General features: G+C 43.5%; 1 protein-coding gene across 1 annotated transcript; it reads right to left on the bottom strand.

Annotated features, from left to right (window-relative positions):
• Positions 1–7: 7 nt before the first annotated feature.
• On the bottom strand, positions 8–15,092 carry unc13d (unc-13 homolog D (C. elegans)). Its single transcript, XM_080454256.1, has 34 exons — positions 14,923–15,092; positions 13,963–13,995; positions 13,737–13,790; positions 12,861–12,917; positions 12,481–12,588; positions 11,874–11,933; positions 11,651–11,717; positions 9,982–10,162; positions 9,644–9,688; positions 9,487–9,552; positions 9,305–9,374; positions 8,505–8,609; positions 7,715–7,807; positions 7,421–7,521; positions 6,865–6,982; positions 6,128–6,243; positions 5,928–6,018; positions 5,622–5,678; positions 5,422–5,519; positions 5,262–5,313; positions 5,021–5,151; positions 4,674–4,794; positions 4,063–4,215; positions 3,885–3,980; positions 3,572–3,778; positions 2,676–2,750; positions 2,486–2,565; positions 2,246–2,360; positions 1,993–2,064; positions 1,824–1,907; positions 1,477–1,597; positions 1,229–1,352; positions 536–762; positions 8–147 (listed from the first exon to the last, which is right to left on the bottom strand). Exons 1-34 carry the CDS (start codon positions 14,980–14,982, stop codon positions 38–40), a joined length of 3,348 nt encoding a protein of 1,115 aa, XP_080310382.1. The 5' UTR covers positions 14,983–15,092; the 3' UTR covers positions 8–37.
• Positions 15,093–19,832: the final 4,740 nt, after the last annotated feature.

Consider the following 19,832-nt stretch of genomic DNA (forward strand, 5'->3'; position numbering starts at 1 on the left):
GCGTGACGTGTGTGAGTGTATGTATGTATGTCTTGAACTATAGTTGGACCCCTTCCATGGACTGTTTCTCTCTCAATCTGCGCTTTTTCACAAAGGCCTGTCCTTCCTTGTCTCCTTTCCTGGACTCCAGCAACTTCAAGCTGTCATCTGAAAAAAATTGAAACATAAAACTTTTTTTAAATTGACATTCACAATGAATGCATTTCCATATGACTTAAACAGGTGTGTTCCAAAATGAATTGTTTATAAATGTCATATTATTTAATACCAAAAAAAAAAAAAGTTTGACATCACTGGCTGTGTTAAAAATAAAGTATTATTTGTGAAACCAGTCAAAAACACAAATTAACCACTTCAGCTCTGTTTCAAAAATATCCAAATGCTCACAATGCTTCACATTGCGACCCGTTTTGAATGGTAGATCGGCTATTTTAGCTATTTGACATGGCCAAAACAGGAACGCCAGGTTGAAAGTTAATGTATACGTGGTCATTCGGCTGTGTCACCAAGTATACATCAGGTTTTATATACATACCATTGGGCTTGGGATGCATCAGGGGCAGGCGCATCTGAGCAGGGGTGGCGTCCGGCTGGGAGCTATGTCCATCGGCTTCATCACCTCCGCCACCACCGACTCCCGGCACGGCCTTCAGGGCCAGGAACGCTTCACCCTCGAAATCATCGGATCTCAGAGTGTCATGATCCAGAATCGTCACCACCAGGCACGCTCCCAGAGCCCGGCACTGCTCCAGTGATACCAGGCTGTTAAAGTGAGGAATGGAAAGGGAGAACACAATGCGTTATGGGGACAGACACATGGGGAATTGGTTGGCTCGTGCTTTGTGCATTCGCAGTAATGTAAATGTGGCCCTGTTCCCTGTCAAACCGACAAAATGAATGGGTGTGGGAGTGTCAATGACACTCAGAGGTGAGGGTGAAGAAAACGTAAGTTAAAGGGGTGTAAGTGATATTTTTTGTTTCCTCTATATCTATGGTAATCAGTCACAGGGATGTCAGGCCTTGTCACAACAGGCCCCTCTCAGCACTGTGTGACAAGGATGTCAGGCCCTTTCACAGGGCCTGACATACTGAACAAACACTATAGTAGTGATTTAACTTCTTTCTTCACAAAAACATATCGCTTCCACCCCCTTTGAGAAGAGGATGACAAAAACTATTGGAGAAGACTGTTACGAATCTGGCCTGCAGACGGACGGCAACAACATACAATTCAAAGGACTCTTCAAACAGGGGGTTGAGGTCGCAATTCTTGATCTGGGTACGGCGAGGCTCCACCTCAAAGAAGACGTGCCGAGGCTCCAAACACAATTGCACGAATGGATCGCTAGAACCTGCAGGAGAATATACCATTAAAGTGTTGGATGCAATGGCAAATAGACAGTGTACTGTATGTCTACATACACAGTACTGTATGTGTCCACCTATTGCAGTAGCGTAGCTTCAGTGTGTTCTCACCATTGGAGTCCAGTGGCAGGAGGTTGGCTGCGTTCAAAACCTCAACACGCAGTCTGTGGTCTGATCTCCTGTAGGATGTAAGGAGTGTGACGGCACCGTACTTCTCTCCACTGTACACTTTCTACAGCACAGACGTGCATAGAGGATGGAAAGATAAGATTAACCACTTTCAACCCACTTTTCGCGACCAAGATCTATAACCCCGTAAACTTGTAGATCTGGTGTTTTTACAGAGTGACACCATCGTACGATGAAGTAAGACATTTGGTTTAGGTGGTTAAGTATGAGCAAAAACGCATCCATCCACAGAAGGGTTGATTTTTCTCAAATGGAATTAAGGACCTCACCTGGTCCCATACTTTCATGTCGAGGAATCTCTCTATGAGCTGCTGACAGCTGAGACCGTTGTGTGTCAACTGAACTTTCAGACGCTGCATGGGCAAGAGAGAAAATAGACACTGAAACGTTCTGCTTTGGTTATTGGACAATGTAGATGGGCAACTTGTAGATACTTACCTTGTAGTCTTCAGTGTGGAGGGTTTCCAGTGGAAGGCCGATTCCCTCTGCGTGAAAGCTTTGCTCGAGGCACTGAAATACAATACCACCATTCAATCAAATGAAGGGTGCGTGAGATATATCAAACACATATACTAAAGGTTTTAAGCATAGTGACTCAGTAATTCCCAAGGGCATAGTGTGCTGTTGCTGACTGTACATGTACGTGTTTTACTCTATAGTCTTCAATAAACTGCTAGGGTTGTGGACCAACCTGAAGAGTATACTGCAATCTCTGACAGAACACCATGAGCCCTTCTTGGTGTGGATGCTGAGTCATCATTTGGTAGATGGTCTCCACTGAGTTCATCCATAGAGGGGTCAGCAAACTTGACCCGGGAACAAAATACAATTACAAAGCAATATACAGAAATATACATGGATACTAGAAAAGGGCCAATATCACATGAGATTCTATAGAATAAAAATCATCAGTTGTAAGGAGGTGCCATACCTGTTGAAGTTCTCTTGGACCAGGTTTTCATTCATATACTGCAGCTCTCTCTCCAGGTACTTCATCAGAGGGCCAACGGCCTGAAGTAGAAAAGCATGTAAAAGTCACTAGATATCATGGGTAGGCGTGTGCCGGGCCTATGTTTGGGAAACATAGGAGTAAGAAAATGAAAGATGAAGAGTATCCTTACATCCTCAGTGGACTTGGAGGGCAGCCTCCGCCTCGTGCCCATGCTTCTTATATGAGTCTCAATGTCTGTGTTCAGCTGAGGAGAGAGACGAATGGTCAAGACTAGGGCCGCAACAGTTAATCGAACTAATTAATTTGATTTGTTTATAAAATATAATCGATAATAAAATCATTGATTAATAATCAATCCCTATTTTGGGAATGTCATTATAGGCGAAAAGTAAAACAAACAAAAAATAGTGAAAATAGCCGATGTTGTTGACTTGTGAGGTTGTATATCGGCTATTGTCATAATTTTTTTCATGATATCGGTGTGCATTCATCCATCCATCCATCCATCCATCTCCAACCGCTTATCCGGAATCGGGTCGCGGGGGTAACAGTTCCAACAGAGATTTCTAGTCTTCCCTTTCCAGAGTAACATGGGGGATCCCGAGGCGTTCCAAGGCCAGTGTGGAGATATAATCCCCCCATCTGGTCCTTGGTCTGCCAGGGGGCCTCTTCCCTGTGGGACGTGCAGCGAAGACCTCCCTAGGGAGACGCTCGGGAGGCATCCGTACTAGATGCCCGAACTACCTAAGCTGGCTCCTTTCCAAGTCAAGGAGCAGCAGTTCTACTCTAGAGTCTCTCACGGATGACTGAACTTCTCACCCTATCTCTAAGAGAGAGGCCGGCCACCCGTCTAAGAAAACTCATTTCGTCCGCGTGTATTCGCGATCTTATTCTTCTTCGGTCAAGACCCACACTTCATGACCATAGGTGAGAGTAGGAAAGAAGATTGCTCTGTATATCGAGAGCTTTGCCTTCTGGCTCAGCTCTCTTTTCGTCACAAAAGTGCGATCGTTGTGCAACGAAGTATAAAATAACACTTGGTTTGTATAATGTCTATTCACCCACCTGTTTCCCCAGGGTGTTCAGAGCAGAGCGGATCTCTCGTCTGAGGAGTGACTGGGCCTGCTCCAGCTGCGAGGGCAGCGTGTTGTGGAACTGGCTCTCTGCGATCACTGTACGAGTGCGCTCCTGAAGCCCCGCCCAGTTCAGCTGGGTGTCAAGACGGTCCACGAACAACCGCAAATATTCCAGGTCATTTACCACCACGCACAGCTGCAGACAGAGGGGGGACATTTGGTGGTTTACTGCTTTCGGAAGCACAGGATACGTGTTTGGATACAGAACAGGCTGGCAGGTCTCTATCCATGCCTCCGCTCACCATGTTGATGGCACTGCCGGGGTCCGAGGTCTTAGACAGTGTCCTGACCCTCTCCTTTAGAATATGGCAGTACGTTGCCATGATCTTGCACACATCCTGAAAAGACAGACACATGAAAAATGTCACAGTGAAAATACCCATTACAGTGGGTGATATGCAGTACAGTAGCCTACACTACCTCAGTTATCTTGACCATTAGCATGAAGGCTTCTTCTGGGTCAGGCCAGGAGAGCTGCTCCCACATCTTGCAGATGGGCTGCATGCACGTCACCAGGTCTACTGCTGATGAGCTGTGTTTGACGGGCACTGCCCCAGTCTGCAGCGGTTGCAGCTGCGTTGAACATGAATATTGAAACATTGGAATTAGGATTATGGATGGGGTTAGAAGTTAATAGGGAGAAAACAATTACTCAGGAGGTACTGTACCTGCCAGCCAATGCAAAACGCATAATCTGGCGGAAAGCAGAGTGCATTTCACCGAGGCTGGCAGGGCTTTTCCTAGAGGCCTTTGACATCACATGCAATGGACAGTTTTGTGTCTGATTTTCATGTCTTTCTCACAACAGATCAATAGGATTCTTAAAAAAATGTGGCAAAGTGGCACTTTTAAACCAGGGCAGGGGTTCTCGAAGTGGGGTCTCCCAGGGGTCCTTGAGGTGGTCCCAGGGGGTTCCCAGCTAAATTATTGATAGTTTGAAACCAAATGGATGGGGTCCATGGCCAAATGCATACCAAACCACTGTTTTAAACAAACTATATGCTGAATACATCACAAAGAGTGCACCTTACCTGGTCTACCAGTACAGCTTTTTCCACCCTGTCCTTGGTCGTGCTGAAGGCCTTGTTCAGCCAATAAGGAAGAGCGTCTCTGAACCCTTCATGAAAGTTTGTTAGCTCCATTAACTTATTCCTGAAACAATCAAAAATAGAATTTCTGCCCACATAACGTCTCCATTGTGGCGCTGTTGTAACGTGAACCAAGTGTTTGTAAATCATTTGCAAGAGTTAGACATATTTATTTCAGCATCTAAATATTTAATCGCATTTTATTTTATTTTATGTTTTAGATCTTGTGTTGTCCCAAATGTTGTTAGAATATGCTGTGAACATGAATGGGTGACTTCAAGGTGTCTAACCTCTTCTGTAAGAAGGCCTTGTCTTTGTGTATGGCCTGCAGAAGCTGGTAAAGGGGGAACAGACTGTTGGCTAGACCCTGGTCCATCTGTCCCTCCAGCAAGGACAAAGTGTCCCTGACCTCCTCAGCTAACTGCAGAGGGAGAGAATAGAGAAGGAGGGGAGAGCGGGAGAATCAACATAAGTAGAAAAACATGATGGCAAGATGTGAACCAAGATGATTAATTAGCTTTCGGCACTTACTAAAGACTCCAGTTTCTGATAGACGATAGTGAACAGGTCCATTTGAACAGTACTGTGAAGACAAGACATACAGTACGTCACCATATGCATGAGCATGAAAACAACATTATGCTATAGTGAATACCAGTCTCCTATGTGACTTCTCTCCAACCTACAGTACCTGACAAATATTTTATTCCACACATCCTTGCTGTGTTTGATGTCTTGTTGCACCTCCTCGGTCAACTTGAGGAGGGCTTTGATAGTCTCTGACAGGTCCTGCATATTGACATGGATATGACACAGACTAAGGTAAAAATAAGGTTTGACACAGAAATAAACCAAGGAAAACCAAGCGAGAAGCACCTCCAGACCATTTACCTTAGTCATGGGCTGATGCAAACCCTTCTGGATGGTGAACCACTCCTGTGTCCCTTCCTGAGGAAGAAATGGAAAAATCTTGGCCCCTAGCAATAGAAGATTCACTGTGCAACTTGACCACTTAAACCCTATATACTTAGTTGACCGGGGTCCCCCAGGGCTCTATACTACAGTAGACTGAGAGCTTGCAGATCTGCTATTTTCGCTGAATGTTCGCCCCCAGAATAGGGATGCTAGGGTTCAAAAACCAAACAGAAAATTCCATCAAATGCCCATAATAAATGATCATAGGGTGAGTATACTAACCTGCACAGCATCAGTGACCTCATTCTGGAGTTCAAATTGGGCCGGGTTCAGTTTCTGAAAGGCCTGGGTCTTACAGATCTGCATCAGAATTCTGAAAAAAAGTGCATTTGACCATTTTGTTACTGACCATTATGGGTTGATACTATAGACCTAGAATAGATTCACGTAGAGGTGACATAAAAAAAACAATGACACATTACCTGAGCAATATCTGTAGTTTAAGAGTAGCGCTCTGAGGGAAGACGTCTCTGTATTTGGACACCAGATGTAATCCGTACTGCAGGAAGTCATGTAAAGAGTCCCCAAGTTCCTTTTTCTAAGCACACAGCAGAGACGGACAAAGTTTCATGTTTTCAGTTTCAGTTCCATTTGTACACTCCCAGAGTTAAATTAACACCGAGGATTTTACAGTTTAGACCGGTGTCCCAGAGATAACCTATTGTATACTGTCAGAGTTATAGACCCTTAAGGGTCCATTTTTCGACCCGACGTTGAGAACCAGTGCACCTTTAGCAGTGGTTCTCAAACGTTTTCATGTCGCGGACCCCCCAAAATGATATGTATTTGGTCGCGGACCCCCATCTCAAATATTTTGTTCCAGGGACCCACAGAAGCAAAGATTTGAGTTACAAATGTTTGCTTTAAAAATATATATATATACAAAGGTTTGCAAACATTTTCACGATTTTTCAAAAATAGCAGATCTACAAGCTCATAGCTGCTATGAGCTATGTATATCTGCTATTTTTTAATAGCCAAAGTGTAAAAGGTTAAAGTGGTTACAATTATTGTGACGCTATATTAACACATTTGGCTGCATGGGGACCCCCTGGAACCCCCCCAAGTTTGAGTACCAACGCACTATAGGGCTCATGTGGTAATGAATGAATGAATGAATGAATGAATGAATGAATGAATGAATGAATGTGATGATTACCTGCTGGTAAGGCAGCTCTTGCTGGCGCCAGTGGTACTCTATGCTGGTGATCTGCTGGAAAAGCACAGAGGAGTCCACCTCTAACGTCTGGTACAGCTTACTGTAGGCAACCCACTTCCTGTCAGGGTTACACACACCAACAAAGGGCACTGAGTGAGACTAATATCAAGGATCAACCTTAACTCTGAGAGAGTACAGATGGATAACAGCTCACTACGGAGAATAGTTTTTTTTCTAACCACCAAAATAACACACAGTGTCACCTGTTTATTTATAGATATAGACCCTTATCGTGGCTGTTGGTCGTAAATCTTGTATGTCCAATACCGTTGGAAACAAAGAACCTGTGATCCACCGCATCCAATGTAGTGATTCATTAGTCACAAGCTCTTGTTCATTCTTTTCATTGGTTCATTCATTTATAAAACCGACAGACAGACTAGGCACTTTCAACCTGGCGTTGAAAGTGCCTGAGTCATAGAGACACGAGCGCGACGACGTGGTCCGCCTGCCCGCGTCCTCCCTTAAGCCAATTTTAATATAAGATGATGCTTACGCCAAGTCCTGCAGGAAAGGTGAGAGGTCATTCTGAGTGGCATAGAGCTCCAACAGGACCTGTGCCTCAGCGCACAACTCCCCCTTCCATGGATCAGAACCCTGAGGAAGAGAGAGAGAGAGAGAGAGAGAGAGAGAGAGAGAGAGAGAGAGAGAGAGAGAGAGAGAGAGAGAGAGAGAGAGAGAGAGAAGGGTGTTGTATGCACTGTTCATCTTATTATCAAATAAGGTTTAATGTGAAAACTGTGTCTACATGAGTGCCACATAAAGAACGAGGACTAGATCAATCCCTTACCTGTTGTGTAGCTATGTAAGCCTGAACAAACTGCTGTAGAATTCCACAGTAGTTGACATAGGCACATCTGCCAGCACTCAGTGTTGTATCTCTCTGTCAGTCACACAAGACATAAAAGACATATCCCTTATAAACCTGTATTTTATACTGTATATACATCCTCAATGTGGTTTTATATTTTAAGAAATTGCATGCAAATAATCAATAAATATTCAACTCTAATGTCCATTTCTTTGAAACCTGAACTTGAACAATAATGTTATATTGAACAATAATGTATATTGACAAAGAATTCCTGTACAATAATATTTAGTGTGTTGGATTGCCTATTTTAGGCAAGTTTCAAGTATGAAGACAAGTAAATCTTCATACCGTACTGAAATGATTGAAATCCAGTGGCAAAGTTCCAGTTCAAAAATCAAACAACACTATGCTTTAGTAAAAAGTTGGCACCAATGTCAAGAATACCGTGAGTCCTAATTGATGTTATGACATGTCACACCACCAGTGCTATGGTCTTGCCATCAAAAACACCTTGTGCTTCGATGTATGTGAAATCAATTTATCAAAGCTGTAACGACTTGTCTATACATCACTATATTTCTATCTGGCAATTCAATATCATTATATATCAGCAATCATCAATTCATTGCATTGACCATCACTACATCTAAAATACTCTGATCTGCTCTGTAAAAGCATTATTGATATATTGTCAACTCATCATCATCGACTCTCCTCATGAAAACCAGGTGACGGTTACAGGTTAAATGACTGGATTAAAACTCACTTCTTTGTGGATGAACTTGAGATTCAGATGGCACTTGCCCCTGTCAGGGTACGTCTCTGTCTTTGGCTCCAGGTCATACCAGTTATCTTCTGTACAGTGCAGATCCTGAAGGTTGACAGATTCGGAACGCCAAAGCAGGAGGTCAAATAGTGCTTTGTATAAGTAATTATTTGTATTACACATACTGACATTGTTTGACTTGGTATTAACTCCCACTAATCTGGTACTGTACAGCAACCCAAATGACAGTGAAGTGACAAACCCTTTAAGATCTGAGCTGAGGCCGATTCTACAAATGTCTTCTAAATGTTTTCTGAAAATCTGATGTTGCTATATCAGTGGTGCTCAAACTTTTTCATGCCAAGGACCCCCAAAATGATATGTATTTGACCGAGGACCCCCATCTCCAAATCAAATGTTTTGTGCCAGGGACCCCCAGAAGCAAAGATTTGAGTTAAAAATGTTTGCTTTAAAAATATATATATTCAAAAGATTTGCACAAATTTTCACAAATTTTCAAAAATAGCAGATCTACAAGCTCATAGCGCGGCACGAAGTGACGCGCTATGAGCTTGTATATCTGCTATTTTTGAATAGCCAAAGTATGAGAGCCAATGTGCTATATATATCTAGCTATTAAATCTAAAATGACACAGATGGTTTCCCAGTTTTAATGGGTTAAACAAACAAATACTAGATGAACCAGATCTGATAAACAAATGACATGAAAGAGATTATTCAGAGTTGAGAAGGGTGGAGAAAAACAAGCAGAGCTAAAAACGGGAAATGTTCTACTGTACCTGTAGCTTTAAGACAACATTCCCCAAGAAGTCATCCTCGCCCTTCTCCTTTCTGGCATCCTTCATCAATCTAAAACGGGTAAGAAACACAGTAAGAGTTTCTTTAATGTCCATATGTCCTGCTAGGTCACATGCAGTACTTCTCCTTGCTGGAGTGTATAAGAGATCAGAGAGCACAGTACCTCTTTATATTATGAAAGTTGAACTCCTCCAGTTTCTGTGCAAGAGACACCTCTTCATCCTTATCCCTAAAATGTCCACAATTGATATGAATATTAAAGTGGGGGAAGATGTGGTAGTAGATAGTTCAGACAAGGACGAGTTGTGTGATTATCTTACCACATCTCTAGATGGAAGCTGGCACCTGCACTGTCCTCAAATTCTCTGTGGTCAGAGATGAAACACACACACACACACACACACACACACACACACACACACACACACACACACACACACACACACACACACACACACACACACACACACACACACACACACACACACACACACACACACACACACACACACACACACACACACACACACACACACACACACACAGACCCAATTGTTAATACAACAGTGTTGTGTGCCAAAGATACCCAATGGTAGATTGCAGCAATACCCAATTGGGTATTGCTATTTTCGGAGTATAAAACAAGCAACAGACTCACATAATGAAGGTCTGGTTCCAAATAGGCTTTAGAGTCTGTTTCTTTACTTCCGTATGGAAGATTTTATCATCTGAAACCACGTCCTTCACGATAGCTTTACGGGGTTTGGCTCTGGAGCGCCTTGTGCGACTCTCCTTCTCGTCCTCCATGATGGTTAGCAGACAGTACGGGTCACTGAAACCTGTGGAAATGCACCAGAAGGTCTGTTGGAAACGTCAAACCTGAGAGGAAACCTCTGCTTTGTTTGATAATCCAAAGCAAGCCAGGTCAATGGACTACTCCTCAACTCTATAAATAAAGATAAAGATTACTGTTAATGACTGCAGCTCATACATCATATAAATTCATCCTACATACAACTATCAATAATCAAACCATGAAGCAGGCCACATATTTGAATCATTGTACTTGATGGGAATATCAAACATGAAGAATTAGAATTAGAGTTAGTTTATGCAGGACACAGGAGACATACGCACCTGCGTCACACTTTTCCACACCAATCACAGCTCTGCTGATTGCAACCAAATCAGCCACGCTTTTCTACACTCCAATCACTGTCAGCTCATGCTCTCAACAAGGTGGTCCCTTTAAATATGGCTTCCTCATCTATGTGAGATCCAACATTAACTTGAATGTACTCTCAGACATAGGCAGCAACTCCACTGAATCTATGGATAAAGGTAATTTATCCCAAAGCTAAACCTCTGATGATAAATCTCAGTTTATTGTCACAACACAATCAAATACAGATCAATGAAACACTACTCTATAGTGAAGCACTAACAATTAGGCTTCAACAACAAACTACAAACTAAAACTACAAACCTCAGCATTAGGTGGCTCGCTCATTACTGACAAACTGGTGGCAAACTGTTTCAACAGTTTGCTGACAAACTGGTGGCAAACTGTTTCAACAGTTTGCTGACAAACTGGTGGAAAACTGTATCATAACAGTTTTTTCACTACCATTGCCACCATTAAGTTAATTAATAATGGTAAATTTGTAATGGTAGGTGGCAATGGTAGTGAAAAAAATGTTCTATACCGTAGAGAACTGAATGTGAGGGAAGTTTGTTAACCAACAGGGTTAGGCAATGGTAATTAACTTAACAAACTTGCATATTCAGTTCTCTGTGGTATAGATCATATCCAAGCACACTATGAGTACACTTAAATCGGTAAAAACTGAAGATGTGCTAAAAAGAAACTCAACGCCCTTCAGCCAACCAAGGCCACTGGCCATGACAACATCCCCACCAGATTCCTCAGAGTTACTGTTCCTCCTACACACTAACGACATGAAAGCAGCCTGTAACTGCAATTTGTTATTGTTCGTTGATGACTCAGAACTCCTGGTATCGGGCGAGGACAAAATGCAAGTTGAGGAAACCCTCAGTTCTGAACTCCGCACTTGGCTTTCCTATAACAAACTGTCAATTACACCTTGGTAAAGCAGAATCCATTATTTTTGTGTCCAATCATACCCTTAGCAATGCAAAGGATTTCAAGGTCAGAGTTGACGATATAGTAATCTCAAGCAAAGAAGAGGTTACCTATTTGGGCTGTATTCTTGTCAACAAACAAATCAATCAAGTTAAATTGCAATCATTTGTAGGAAAAGATCTGGCTTGCAGGAGACCGAGAGACTGAATGGAAAGGAACCTACCACTGATGTCTTTTCCCAGGATACCTTTGGCTTCCTTCACCGTGGCCATCAGACAGTATACAGGGGGCTGTGCAGGGCAGTCAAACCAGTATTCAAATACAACAGCAAGTGTAAAACCATGCGTGGGTGTCATTGGCGTCTAAATAACATAATCACTAACTCTGTTCAATGAATAGCACAAAATAAACTCTTAAAAGAAAGGTGATTAGATGATTGTTCTCACCTCTGTGTTCTGTACTTTCTCCATTAGAGTGCCGTGTTCTGACTCTGTCAAACTGAATGCCTGGCAGAGAGAGAGAACAGAGAGTCTAACAACAGCTGGCAACGATCTCTGTCAGTCATTTGAGTAACTTCTTCTGAGGGCTGGGCAATATATTGATATTACATTGATATCGTGATACAGTATGCGACTAGTGTCTGGGATGGATATCGTAATGTCGTTGAATGGCATACAAGTGTTGTCTTTTCCTGGTTTTTGATAACTGTAGCCCTATTTTATCCATTCAAAATTGTACAAAAATTGTACCAAAATTTGCAAAAAGAATTGCTGATCTACAAGCACGTTGTATCTCGACACTTTGTGAGCTTGTAGATCTGCTATTTTTGAAAGTTTTTGAAAACATAAATACAATCAATATTATCGTCACAATACGATATTATTGTTGAAATATCAATATCGAGGTATAAGGTAAAAAATATACTGTGATATTTTGTTTGATCCATATCGCCCAGCTCAACTTCAACCATACCCAGCCAAGTGCACAGCAGGAGCAGGGTCATGTGTGAGATAGAAATGTGTGGTCAGCTCAGTGTGTCAGTCTAGCCTTTACCTCCCTGATGTATTTGCGAAGCTCGTCGTCTGTGAAAACCTTAGCGGATGCTGGTTTCCCCAATTTATGCATGATGGTGTACAACAGTTCCTTATACAAGGGTTTCAGCTGAAATAGACAGATTGAGAAGATGACACGCAGAGTCTAAAGTCACGCCCAGTGATTTACAGGAATGACAATTTGTCAGTGAACACACACATTTGGACCTGAGGTCAATTCTAAAAACTGTTTTCTGAGAACCTTTTTTTTATTTTTTTATAAATAAAATAATAATAATAATAATGTTGCTATATAGCGCCATCTAAAATGACACAGATGCTGTCCCGGGTTGAAAGGTATAAAGACATATAGGTTAAACAGGTCTAAATGGGTTAAAATACCTCCTGTTCCTTATGTCTTCTGGCTTTCTCCTCTGGGTTTTCGTCATCCTTCAAATCCTGAAGAGAATCAAGGACCAAGAGGGTTTATTTGTCACTCACTCATACAGGTACAAGCAGACAAGTTAGTGTGGCATGTTCCGCAAGACTGCGCTAACAACATCAATGCAATCTAAACAAGATAATAAAAGAGCTAATACTGGATTATAATGAAATAAAGATACAAAATATAAACAAAAAGGTTAAAAACACACATTATAGCCTTCTGTAAAGAACTGTAGCAAAAATTGGGACACATCAGCTGCATAATTGCCGATACTGTGATGTTGTCAGGAAAGTTAACCAGTTAAACCCCAGAATCCATATTGTCGGGAAAACTTTTGCAGAAAATAGCAGATCTACAAGCTCACTGCTTGTAGATCGGCTATTCAGCAAATTTGCTATTCAGCGATGATATTTAATGTAGAGGGAAAACAGACAGGCCACTAGTATAGAGCCCTGAGGGACAACAAAGAATAGAGATTAGGTGGTTAAATAATGGCCGATAGTTCAGTTAGTTTGAACAGCATGTAATGGCCAGTCCACACCAATGCAACTCCTTGCAACTCTTTGCAACTGCAACTTCTTGCAACTACTTGCAATTATATCCAAACGGCAGTTGCAAGGAGTTGCATTGGTGTGGACTGGCCTTAAAGGGGTAGTTCACCCAAAAAATGACTTATTTTCTATCAATTACACTACCCCATGAAGCCGGGGAATTCATGGAGATTTTTGTTTTATTTTTCTAATCTCCATGAATTCAAGGCTTCATGGGGTGTGTAATTGATAGAAAATAAGTCATTTTTTGGGTGAACTACTCGTTTGAGAGTGAGGCCTTACCTTCCTGTCTCTTCTTCTTGTCATCCCAAGTCTACGCACATGACCGGGCGAACCCTGAGAGCAAAACAGGTGTGTTATTGAAAGTTATCGTTATGTGGGCATGTTACTGAAAGCTCATATGAAATATGACATTTCAGACATTAAACTGTACTGTACCAAAAAATACTTAATATATCTGAATCACACTTGAATGTGTATGACTGCTGTAAGTTAAATTATTTTTTACGTGTTTCTGTCTGGCCGGTGTGGAGCCTTGCATCTGCAACAAAGAGTTATAACATGCCTTGTTATCACAGTGACACAATCCAGGAAACAATGTAGTAACAACAGAACTAAAACAGTCAATCCAAGCTATCCCGGTTTCACCACCAATTTTCTTTTAAAATAACAATCATTAAAGATCACCTTATAGAACGTTTAATCTCACCAACAACAACGGTGCACACTGTCAACTGTCTGATATGGTATATACTGACAGACTGACAGGTTTTTGTATACATTCAGGATTTAAACAGTGTGCTGTGAAAGGTCCTTGACAGCATTCTCAGTCTCACCACAGTGTATAGATTACAGCTGTTGCTACAGAGCTTGAGAAACTGGGGGTTTCAAAGTGCATCAACCAAGCAAATAACAGGGAGACTCTCAGAGTGATGGAGCTTGTTATTAAGGGACTTCCTCATTTTGGCTGATGAGGAAATTGACTGAAAGGGTATCAGGCAAATCACCCACTCAACCTTCCCACATGAAAAATAGGACACTCTTTTCTTTTTTGTTATTTGACATTTTCCATTTCTTATGATTATGTGTTCTATAGTTACACCTGTAAACTTGTGATGTGACAATAAAACTTTAAGTTGAAACTTGGTTAAAATGTAAAAACACCCTCTGTGAGGAACATGTTCCATGTGGCAAGTGACTAATGGATGAAACATGGTCACGACAGCCTAAAGATAGCTGTTGCAAAGCATCCCTCACTTCCATCATAGCTGCTGTTACCTTAGACCTACCGGCTTACACTGACTAACTTATGATACTTTAAAACCAAGAATATTTACCACATTACCGGCCAGGCCGCCAGTGTTTCAAGCCAACTTTGGATGAGTGGCAAACAAAAACAGCTCTAAACTGCACACATCAACATCAGCACAATTGAGCATTGTCAAATAAGGGACATTCTGGTACATACCTGATCAGGTGGCTCTAGTAGATTGTCACTTGTGGCTGCAATCCCACTTTGGGTTGACATTATGATGGGTATTATGATAACCAGTCCCCGGGCGGACTACAGTGGCTGTTCAGTTGAGTGTCCTCTGTTTAGGCGTAGTGTGTCAAAAGAGGAGTGTCGAGGAAAGAATCAGAGAGGCAGTAACACATGCAGCCTGGTGCTATTACGCTGCAGCCGGAAGTCATCACTTCCTCTATAAGGTGGTATCTCTGACTTGTAACCGTTCCTTTATCTGGGGCCCTAGACTGTGTGTGTGTCAATGCATAATGTCATGTTTCTTTCTCTCTCCGCAGATACTCCCCTCCTCTGTTCATTTGTTTACGCATGCAAACCTTGGTAAGAGAAGCGAAGGCCACAGGCAAACCACAAACTATGTTCTGGCAAGTAGCCGTGCATATGTTACAGGTAGATTGGCATTCCAGGTAGAATGGAAAATAAGCGCTTGTTTTCACCGCCCGTCCGCCCCCCAGGCAATTCTGTAGAACCAACGCCAGAGGGCAATGCAAGCCACACATGAGTCCCACACCACACACGCACGCATGCACACGCACACAAACGAGCACGCACACACGCATACGCGCACATGCACGCGCGCGCGCGCACACCCGCGAACAAGGGGGCGAGACTGAGGAGGCGGGGCTGGCGGGCTATGTTAGTGCAGTGAGTGGCAGTTGGGGCAAACCATAGCGGGGAAAACGCAGTCCCCACAACATCATTTACTATTCTGTGCCTATCGGTACATAACTCGGACGGCGCTTAGTCGACTAGGAGACCATCGGCCGGTCGTCGCGGGCACTCGCGCCTGGAGGCGCTCGGGCGCGACTCCTTGGCCTCAAGGTCTCCTGAGCCGGCGCGCCTCCGTCATGGTCCAAAACTATACTTTATCGGCGAAAAAAAATAGTCCGCGGTTGTTTGAAAAAGTAATGTCCCGAGCGGGAGTCAAACCCAGACTCCCAGTGGTAGTGGATGGGGAGTCCAATGATTTTCGAAGTGCGCCACTGAGGCCAGTAAGTATGTATATTCATGTTGTGTTCTCGTCGTCCTCGCATCGCAGCCCCGCCCCGAGCCTAAAAACAAGCGCTCCACTTCCAATCTACCTGGAATGCCAATCTACCTGTGACACATGTTACAGGTAGATTGGCATTCCAGGTAGAATGGAAAATAAGCGCTTGTTTTCACCGCCCGTCCGCCCCCCAGGCAATTCTGTAGAACCAACGCCAGAGGGCAATGCAAGCCACACATGAGTCCCACACCACACACGCACGCATGCACACGCACACAAACGAGCACGCACACACGCATACGCGCACATGCACGCGCGCGCGCACACCCGCGAACAAGGGGGCGAGACTGAGGAGGCGGGGCTGGCGGGCTATGTTAGCGGGCTATGTTAGTGCAGTGAGTGGCAGTTGGGGCAAACCATAGCGGGGAAAACACAGTCCCCACAACATCATTTACTATTCTGTGCCTATCGGTACATAACTCGGACGGCGCTTAGTCGACTAGGAGACCATCGGCCGGTCGTCGCGGGCACTCGCGCCTGGAGGCGCTCGGGCGCGACTCCTTGGCCTCAAGGTCTCCTGAGCCGGCGCGCCTCCGTCATGGTCCAAAACTATACTTTATCGGCGAAAAAAAATAGTCCGCGGTTGTTTGAAAAAGTAATGTCCCGAGCGGGAGTCAAACCCAGACTCCCAGTGGTAGTGGATGGGGAGTCCAATGATTTTCGAAGTGCGCCACTGAGGCCAGTAAGTATGTACATTCATGTTGTGTTCTCGTCGTCCTCGCATCGCAGCCCCGCCCCGAGCCTAAAAACAAGCGCTCCACTTCCAATCTACCTGGAATGCCAATCTACCTGTGACACATGTTACAGGTAGATTGGCATTCCAGGTAGAATGGAAAATAAGCGCTTGTTTTCACCGCCCGTCCGCCCCCCAGGCAATTCTGTAGAACCAACGCCAGAGGGCAATGCAAGCCACACATGAGTCCCACACCACACACGCACGCATGCACACGCACACAAACGAGCACGCACACACGCATACGCGCACATGCACGGCGCGCGCGCACACCCGCGAACAAGGGGGCGAGACTGAGGAGGCGGGGCTGGCGGGCTATGTTAGTGCAGTGAGTGGCAGTTGGGGCAAACCATAGCGGGGAAAACGCAGTCCCCACAACATCATTTACTATTCTGTGCCTATCGGTACATAACTCGGACGGCGCTTAGTCGACTAGGAGACCATCGGCCGGTCGTCGCGGGCACTCGCGCCTGGAGGCGCTCGGGCGCGACTCCTTGGCCTCAAGGTCTCCTGAGCCAGCGCGCCTCCGTCATGGTCCAAAACTATACTTTATCGGCGAAAAAAAATAGTCTGCGGTTGTTTGAAAAAGTAATGTCCCGAGCGGGAGTCAAACCCAGACTCCCAGTGGTAGTGGATGGGGAGTCCAATGATTTTCGAAGTGCGCCACTGAGGCCAGTAAGTATGTATATTCATGTTGTGTTCTCGTCGTCCTCGCATCGCAGCCCCGCCCCGAGCCTAAAAACAAGCGCTCCACTTCCAATCTACCTGGAATGCCAATCTACCTGTGACACATATACTATATGCATATGGTATGCAGTATGCACTGTACCAATTAAAGCACAGTCTAATGGCTGTACTATGATCCACTGTATGAATTTGATTTGATTTGATTTATTTTATTTCCATGTCTTGTATTAAAGGAGAATTTTGGACTAAGGTTTTCTTACCTTTTCTATGATGTTATGATATCTTAGGATGAATGGTACAGTAGAAAATTTTCATAACTCCATCCCGGGTCCGCCACAGCTTAAAACGTGCGCGGATAGGCCTTGCGCTAGATCGCATATTTTGATAGCTTTTTTGTTGTCTCCGCCAGGCCGAAAGGCATGGCGAGAGAGTATGTTTTCGCCCCTGTCCGTCCGTCCGTGTGTCCGTGTGTCCGTGTGTCCGTGTGTGTGTCCGTGTGTCCGTCCGTCATTCTGTCATTTTGTGTACAGCTAATCTCTGGCACCGTTGGCTCGATCATAGCGAAACTGTGCACACACACTCCCTGGATGCCAGAGCAGAACCTCTGCTCCAAATTTTTCACATGGGCCTTTTATAGCGCCACCAGGAGGCCGATTTGTGCTAAACACATTTTTGGACAGCACTCCTACAGATTTTGGCCAAAAATCCCACAAATCGGTACACAGTATCTCTATAGTCATTAAATTAAACGTCTCATTTCAGATTCTTCATATTCCATCCTGATTGGCAAAAATTGGCTTTCAAAGTTTGCAGGAGTACTCCGTTTCAAACAAAATGCCTCAAATCATGAACACAGCATGCAATTTCAGTGAAATTTTGCACACACATTCCCATTAGGCCGAGGAAGAAATGCCATTTGAAAATGTTCAAATCAGCCTCATGGTGGCGCTGTAACAGGCCGATTCGTGTTTTTACCTATAACTGCACCAATCGGTGTAAAACTTTGTATGCACACTCTCTAGAGGCCAAGGAAAAACCTTTGCCCTGCATTTTTCACATTTGCTTTTTATAGCGCCACCAGGAGGCAGACTTATGTAAAACATTTTTTTGATATTAAGCCTTCAAATTTTATCGAAATTTCACGCAAATCGGTAGACATGATCTCTAGAGTCACGTGATCAAGACGGATCTGTTTGATTTTTCATATTCCATCTTGATTGGCTAACATTGACATGTCATGTTTGCAGAAGTGGCCCGTTTTGAACAAAATGCCGCAAATCATGAACGCAGCGTCCGATTGTGGTCAAACTTTGAATGCACATTTGCACTACGTTGAGGAACAAATGCCACCCTTTAAACATTGGCCTGTTATAGCGCCACCACCAGGTCAAATTTAGCAAAACACATTTTTAGAACAAAATGCTTCAAATCATGCATGCAGTGTCCGATTGCCATGCACGGCCTAGGAATAAATGGCACCCTTTTCACATTGGCCTATTATAGCGCCACCAGGAGGCCAAAATAACCTACCTGACCTGGCGGAGACCTGTGCTCCGAGGAGCACTTTTTCTAGTTTATTTATTTTTTTAGATCTGACGTTCATAGTGACAGAACACTATGCAACCAAAACTAGACGAGATTGAAATCTCGAGATTTCGATCTCGTCTAGTGAGACTTCTGTTTTTTTTTTTTTTTTTTTTACAGTGTTCTGTCACTATGAACGTCAGATCTCACAAAAATAATAATAATAAGCTATTAAAATAATAATTGGGTGAGACATTTTTCTACTGTACCATTCATCCTAAGATATAATATCATAGAAAAGGTAAGAAAACCTTAGTCCAAAATTCTCCTTTAAGGCCCAATCCTTATGGGATTATAAGACTCCAAAAACACAATTATAAACAGTTATATTCACTTCAACTGAAAGCTGCACAGTAAACACGGTTTACATCGGCAGTGCGACGTAGATGTGAGGTCCGCGTAGTGGCACCAACCTCTAGTGTTCAAAAAGTCTATCTGCATCACATATGTCTGAGTTTTGACACCTGTTAAATTGTTTTAAACACAAATCTTGAGGACAATAAAACAAAAAGTGGAACTCATTTAATTGATGTTGCAACAATTACAATATGCTCTTCCTCCATAACCCCCAGTAACAACCAGTCTCAAGGATCAGGGGGCCAGGGGCAAGATCCCAGAACGAAGTTGAGCATATAAAGATCTTGGATAAACAAGCAAAACATATTTTTCACAGGCATGGCCCCTTTTTATCATGCTAAATCTATTCTACAAAGCTTCTAAGGTGCCGTTCCATCTTACTTCACAGGGCTCCCTCCCATTCCATGTCTCCCATTATTAACAACACAAGAGCAAATCAAAATGGTG

This window comes from Gymnoscopelus braueri (assembly GCF_963280865.1).
Source record: "Gymnoscopelus braueri genome assembly, chromosome: 17".
Classification (NCBI taxonomy): domain Eukaryota; kingdom Metazoa; phylum Chordata; class Actinopteri; order Myctophiformes; family Myctophidae; genus Gymnoscopelus; species Gymnoscopelus braueri.

Excerpts from the sequence above, each read along its gene's own strand:
- unc13d (XM_080454256.1), bottom strand. The coding sequence starts at position 14,982 with ATGTCAACCCAAAGTGGGATTGCAGCCACAAGTGACAATCTACTAGAG. Across the intron at positions 9,689-9,981 it reads TGGAACCAGACCTTCATTAT|AGAATTTGAGGACAGTGCAG; the intron begins GTGAGTCTGTTG and ends CTCTGACCACAG. Across the intron at positions 1,598-1,823 it reads ACATGAAAGTATGGGACCAG|AAAGTGTACAGTGGAGAGAA; the intron begins GTGAGGTCCTTA and ends TCTGTGCTGTAG.